General features: G+C 44.0%; 1 protein-coding gene across 1 annotated transcript; it reads right to left on the minus strand.

Annotated features, from left to right (window-relative positions):
- Positions 1-1,796: 1,796 nt before the first annotated feature.
- cyp26a1 (cytochrome P450, family 26, subfamily A, polypeptide 1) lies at positions 1,797-4,500 on the minus strand (the record flags this gene model as incomplete). Its single annotated transcript, XM_080834308.1, has 6 exons — positions 4,279-4,500; positions 3,873-4,154; positions 3,593-3,742; positions 3,334-3,468; positions 2,538-2,690; positions 1,797-2,147 (listed from the first exon to the last, which is right to left on the minus strand). The coding sequence occupies exons 1-6, from the start codon at positions 4,483-4,485 to the stop codon at positions 1,797-1,799; spliced, it is 1,278 nt and encodes a 425-aa protein (XP_080690434.1). The 5' UTR covers positions 4,486-4,500.
- Positions 4,501-6,608: the final 2,108 nt, after the last annotated feature.

Raw genomic sequence — 6,608 nt, forward strand, 5'->3', positions numbered from 1 at the left:
ACCAAATCTTCCTAATATCACAAAGTACCAGGTAATGGTCAGCCATGTCATGCATCCCAGTTAGACATTCATTTCAGGCGGTTAAAAGGAGGACATTTTGACCCGAGAACATGTCTAGTCCCTGAACCCCACTGTATCGTCATGGATCTCCCCTTTCACTCAAAACTCCCACGGTTAGTGTCTGCCCGGGATTCAAGTGTTCCAAGTATTTCAAGTGTTCTTACTGTGTTTCTATGTTTTATATTATGTGAAGTACTTTATGTTTATGTTTACTGACAATACCTACTTGACAATAAATCTGTTTCTGATTCAGTACCTTCTTTTCTAGATTCTTCTCTGACTCTGAAATCTCTCATGCTCTGAGTCTCCTGAGGAGTGTGGCAGTAGTGTACGTGAGGACCTCTAACGAGAAGCTACAGCACTTCTAACACACACACAGACACACACACAAACACACACACACACACACACACACACACACACACACACAACACACACACACACACACACACACACACAAACACACACACACACACACACACACACAAACACACACACACACACAAACACACACACACACACACACACACACACACACACACACACACAAACACACACACACACACACACACCTCTAACGAGAAGCTACAGCACTTCTAACTCAACTCACCTTGGAGCCGTGGAGTCTCAATGAAAAATAGTGACCCAAGGAGCCCCATTTTTCTTGCGTATTTCATCTTGTCCCGAGGCCTTTTCACCATTCTACACTGGCAGAGCCTAAGCCTAACCCGACCCGAACCCCAGGACTCTACCTCTCACAAATCTATGCCTAGCTTTCTCTCTCGGCCAATCCACAGTCCTTCCTCGGTCTCCTGAAGTGCCCTTCAGCAAGGCACCTAACCCTGATCACTGCTCCCAGGGCGCCCCCAAAGGCAGCTCACTGCTCCGGGTTAGTGTAACTGCACTTCACTGTGTGTGTCACTTCCCTGGATGGGTCAAATGCAGAGGTGGAATTCAGAGTGTGTGCGTCTACACCACCTCTGCCATAGAGTCACTTTCACTTTTTTTCTTCATTTCACTTGATTAGATTACGCTTGCGTTTATACAGACCCAATTCATTTAGATAACACAGATGACACTGCGGACAATTTCTATTCAGCTTTGTTGGCAAATACTCATTAACAGCTATCAGTTCAAACTCTTGGCTGAAAAAGGATGAGCCTCTCAGTTTACATACAAGCTGCTGTTTGAAAGATAATAGTTTATTTCATGTCGATGCAATTAAGATTAACACGATTAACATTTTAGGAATTGTTGACTTTTAGTCTTTGTCGAAACCTGTATTATTGCTGAACTGCTTGAATTACGTTCAACATTTTAAGCTTTGAAAAAAGCTTTTGTCTGGTTTCATCAGGCAGGCAAACACAGTTTTGTGTAAATTGATTTTTTTTTTATTAAATAAAGCCCATACAATAAAGTCTCATTTTAAATAAGTTGTATACAATACAAAACACACACTATATAAAATAGCTACATTACAAATGTACACCACAGACTCCTTGAAAATGGTAGTCCATGTAAGCATAGTGCCTTTCGCTTTAAAGATATGGAGTTTTATATATATATATATATACATACATCTATCTGTATTAACAAAGTTATACATAAAAAATGTTAAATACACTGCAATTTCATCTTAAACTCTTTAAAATATGTCTATATGTACATCATCGCTGCTTATTGGCCATATACAGATTTTTGAGGGGGTGGGGTGGGGTGGGTTAGGGGAAGGGGTTCTAATTGCCGATATAACTTTCGAATCTAGTGGGGAGATTGTCCGAGGGGTACACGGTTGGCCCAGTTTTCATGGTCGGGGGTCCGTTTGACAGAGTCCAGTTGCAGTGCTGTGTGAGCTCGACGAGGAATGTTTTGAGGAGCACTTTGGCGAACTCCTTCCCGACGCACATCCGGGAGCCGGCACCAAATGGGATATAGTTAAAACGGGAGGAGGAGGAGGAGGAGTCTTCGGAAGCCTTGGCCATAAAGCGCTCCGGCTTGAAGTCTTCCTTGTCTACGAACGTGTCTGCGACGTCGTGGGTGTCACAGATGCTGTAGATGACGTTCCAGCCCTTGGGAACTTGGAAACCCTGTGGATTTGGAGAAGGAGAAGAGACGTGTTATTTTAAAAGTTAATCGACATTAGACAGGGGAAATGCCAGCCTGAAAAATGTTTCCTGAGAACCTGATCTGACAACCTAAACTGATTTACCGAATGGCAAACTTTTACTAAACAGACGTCCTCAGTGTGCCTCCACGTTTGTCTGGAATTTCTAACGAAAATAAAATGTGCTTACCCCCCCCCCACCCCCCCCCCCCCCCCCCCCCAACATCAACTAATTAATCCCATATTCAATCATTTCAAAATCCACAGATGCTGGGCTGCACTGCATCTGACTTCAGGCAGAGTCTGAGTGTGTGTGTGAGTTTGTGTATGTGTGTGTGTGTGTGTGTGTGTGTTCCACAGATGCTAGACTTACGTTGAGTTCAAATGTCTTGAGGGCCACTCGGAACCCTCCAGGAACGGGGGGGTTGATGCGCAGCGTCTCCTTGACGACACAGTCGGTGTACTTCAGCTGCTCCAGCAGCTCCATGCTAGGGGTCTCCCCTTTAGAGTACAGCCCCTCCTCCTCCTGTGGTCAAAAGATACATAAAGCTTTGGTCAGCCAACAGGTCCCCTTCAGTGATATATATGTTAATGCCTTTTTTAAGTTGTTTAGCCATTTTCACTCAAAAGATACATTAAGCTTTGGTCAGCCAATAGGTCCCTTCAATTATATATGTTAATGCCTTTTTTAAGTTGTTTAGCCATTTTCACTCAAAAGATACATAAAGATTTGGTCAGCCAACAGGTCCCTTCAGTGATATATATGTTAATGACTTTTTTAGCCATTTTCACTCTGGCAGGGGGACTGCCAATGGAAACTAGCCTTTTGGCTATAATTGGGTGCATTTACATTCTAGTGTTTATTAATGTGTACACTGTCCCACTTCATCAAATAAACAAATTGAAACTGAAATTGAGGCTCGTGGGCATGTGGTCAGTGGATGACTGTAACATCCCCATGTTAAAAAAATTAGAATAATAATTTTACCAATTTATTATAAAAATGATTCATCTAATGGAGTCTTTACTGAAGGAAAAGAAGGAATAAGTGTTGTGGGTTGTAGCTCAGAGTAGAATAAAACCGCGCTCTCAAGCTTTTCTCATTGATAGAGACCATTTCCAGACGCGTTTAGGCCTAAGCCATCGCCAGTGTGTGGGTTGTAGCTCACCTTCTCTTGCAGCTCCTCGCGTACTTTCTGGACCACCTCTGGGTGCAGGCCGAGGAACATCACCAGGGAGGTGGCTGTGCTGGCAGTGGTCTCGTGCCCACCAAATAACAGTTCTGTCGCTGCCTCTTTAATCGCCTGAGGGGAAAATAAATGCATCTAATTAGTATAATGTAAACGAACTAACATTTAACTGTCATCTCTTCCATGAATACAGGTCATATATTAATAACCAATGGAAGGGTGGTGATGAAGCTCTTACCTGCATGCTGAATGGCTCCTCGCATTTCCGGCTGTTCTCGATCAGTAACTGAAGAGCATCTTTATGTTTGCCCTCGGTGTCCTCCTCTTGGAGTTTCTTCGTAATGTTCTCCTCGATCTTGGAATGGATGAAATTGCGAGCCTTCAGCCCCTACAAAGAAGACGCAGTCACAATGTTAGCGCTAGAGTTTTGATTTTTGTTTTGTAATGAGGCAATTTCGTTTAAAGACATTTTTCTTAACGGTAAAAACGATTTAAAATAAAAAAATCAAGTAACTCACCCGATAAAGTCCGCTGAAGGGCACGTCTATCGGAAGGGAGAAAAGATTCTTGATCATTTCCTCAAACGCCTCCACTAGCTCCTGTTCGTCTGTCTTGATCTGCTCCGGTTCGAAGCCGAGCAGGATCCTCATCGCGATGCGGAACATGAGTCGCTTCATCTCGGGGTACACGAGCACACACGAGTCGCGCTTAAGCCAGTCCTTCAGCGCGCACCTCACCTCCTCCTGGATAACCGGGATGTATTGCTCGAGCGCTTCCCGGGAGAACGCTTTCAATATTGCCTGCAAAAAAAGAAGTTACGGATTAATTTCACATCTCTGGGGGTTATGCGCTGCCAACATGAGAAAGACAAGACAAGGGGTCCTCCTCCTTTGAGAAGAGCAATATGCCGTTTTTATTTCCTACCTTTTTCTTGTTCTTGTGCTGGGATCCGTGCACGTTGGAGAGGGTGTCTGAGCCCAGGATAGTCCTCACGGAAGCCGGCCACTGGGCCGCAACAAGTTTGTTTTCGCCCAGTAGAATTTGCTTGACGTTATCGGCACCCAATACGCGCACAGTGGGATTGCCGAAGAGGTGCGTTTTGTAGATATATCCATATTTCTGCCGCTTCATCCGTAGGAACTTTCTCCTCTAAAGACAGAAGAAATAGACGTGTTGGATTAAGGATTGTTTAAAAAAAAAATGTATCCACAGCGGGAACCTCAACTGCAAGATTTAGCTAACTGTCAAGTGTCTAATAACACGTGTTTTACTTTAGTTTCTAATAATAAGTATAGAAAGTTGAGCAAGACGTAAACAGTGCCTGGACATACCTGAAGAATCAGTTGTAGCGTCTCGCCCAGGAACGGCATACCCATGGTCCCAGGCGGCAGGGGAAGGGGGCAACTTGCATCGCGTCCACGGATCATGAAAAACTCCCACAATTTCACTGCTACTAAAAATAGCAGAACTGGAAGCACGACAGTGCAAAGGAAAGTTACAGCCAGAGAATAGAAACCCATGATGGATTTCGTGAAGGGATTGCAGCCAAAGAGAAAAACCGGGAGCTGTGTTTACGCTCAAGTGAAATGTCTCAATGTTTAAACGCCCCTTATATACGCAGTGTCTCGGCCTCCTTTTTACCTTGCGCGGATAAATTAGTTCACACAAAGTTCATCTTTAATTGTGGTGTCATCTCGCTCCGCCCCCACAGGGCAGAAGCCGCTCTAAACTCTCAGCCATTTGTTACAGGGCGCATTTTAATACTACCTCCTGTTGAAATTTAGACAATCCGAGGATTTAACTTTGAAAAGGTGTTAATGCCTGACACAATGGGAAGCATCGAAGGTCCTTTGTCGCGAATATTCGGTAGTTTACACTCATTACTTCGACTTAAGCATCGGCTGCAGTGTTTGGGCGGGTTTAATTTAGTTGCTTTTAAACTATTTTAATCCCCTCTTTACATACAACATAATCCCCTGTTTAATTTAACCCATCTCCATCGAGAAAAAAAAGCAATCTCTTATTCAAATTATTTAAGGGGTCTTGCTGCGTAGTTTATTTTGTGGCGTAACATTTCATTTTTTAAAGTTTACATTCGTGGGAAAAAAAGTTGAACAAATTGTTATACGATGTAGGAGACGAATTGGCTACTGACATCTGGCCCAGTTAAGTGTTTCTAATCTGATCCCAGACTTTAACCTCGTTCCTAACTACCTCGCATTTACTGCCTCTGCCGTGTTACTAACGACAGCAGATCAGAGCGTGGAGGGACTCGTACCGACATAAAAAATATGATAGCTAGCTCGCGGCGGGTTCAAACTTGGGTCATCTTAAGAAGTGACAGAGCGAGAGCAAGGTTACCGGCGCACCAGAAGTAAACACTATGAACCACCCACCGCATTGAGAATTACTTTTTTTACGACAGCCATAACGTGGAAAAAAGGGCAGGCCAGGCCGGGGCAGTCAGTCAAGAAAGAGACAGAATGGCTCCAAATTTTACAGCAAGGCATTATGGATTTCCCGTTTCGCATTCTTTGATGTGTCCCTCTCGTGCTGCCGGAGCGCTTGCCCCGCGTTTCACCTTTGATTCTTTGTGGGGAGCACGAGGACGGGCGAGGACAGGGAGAAGTCATGCATTTGACATCCACGTTGAACAGCTTCACAGGCATTCATTCATTTAGTGCCACTGACTCGGGTCATATTTTTACGCAGCCCGCTGTAATATTTTACCTGTTAACACTAAACGCTTTACCGCATCGAATAACCGACACAGGGTGAGGGGGTCAAAACTTTGTTTATCTAGGTGAATTTATGTAATTATGGGCTTTATCTTCCCCGGATGGTAATCTCAACTATGTTAAATAGTTGGAGTAATTCCATGCACTCCCTACCGCTACGTCACACAGATGCTACCTGAAGTTCAAGTGTAGTTCATTCTCACTGTAAACGAATAAATATGGATTTAAGTGTACGCGTAATACGCGCTGCATCATCCAAAAAGCCGACAGAGGTTTTCCTTTAATCGATCGTTATTATATCCAAATACATATTTGGCTCAACACACTTGTATTTACTTCCTTGTATAGTAATAACGCGCATTTAACCCGCGGTTGCCCACTTCTACCATGGAATCATCCCCTCTACCCTGACATCATGGATTCTGGTGTCTAAGATTCGCCACCCAAGTAGTGGCGGACGCGTTCACATTTTTCAAGTCATACGAATCTCTCCTGTGCGACTTGGTGTGTACTGAG

Source organism: Sprattus sprattus, assembly GCF_963457725.1.
Source record: "Sprattus sprattus genome assembly, chromosome: 3".
In the NCBI taxonomy this organism is placed as follows: domain Eukaryota; kingdom Metazoa; phylum Chordata; class Actinopteri; order Clupeiformes; family Clupeidae; genus Sprattus; species Sprattus sprattus.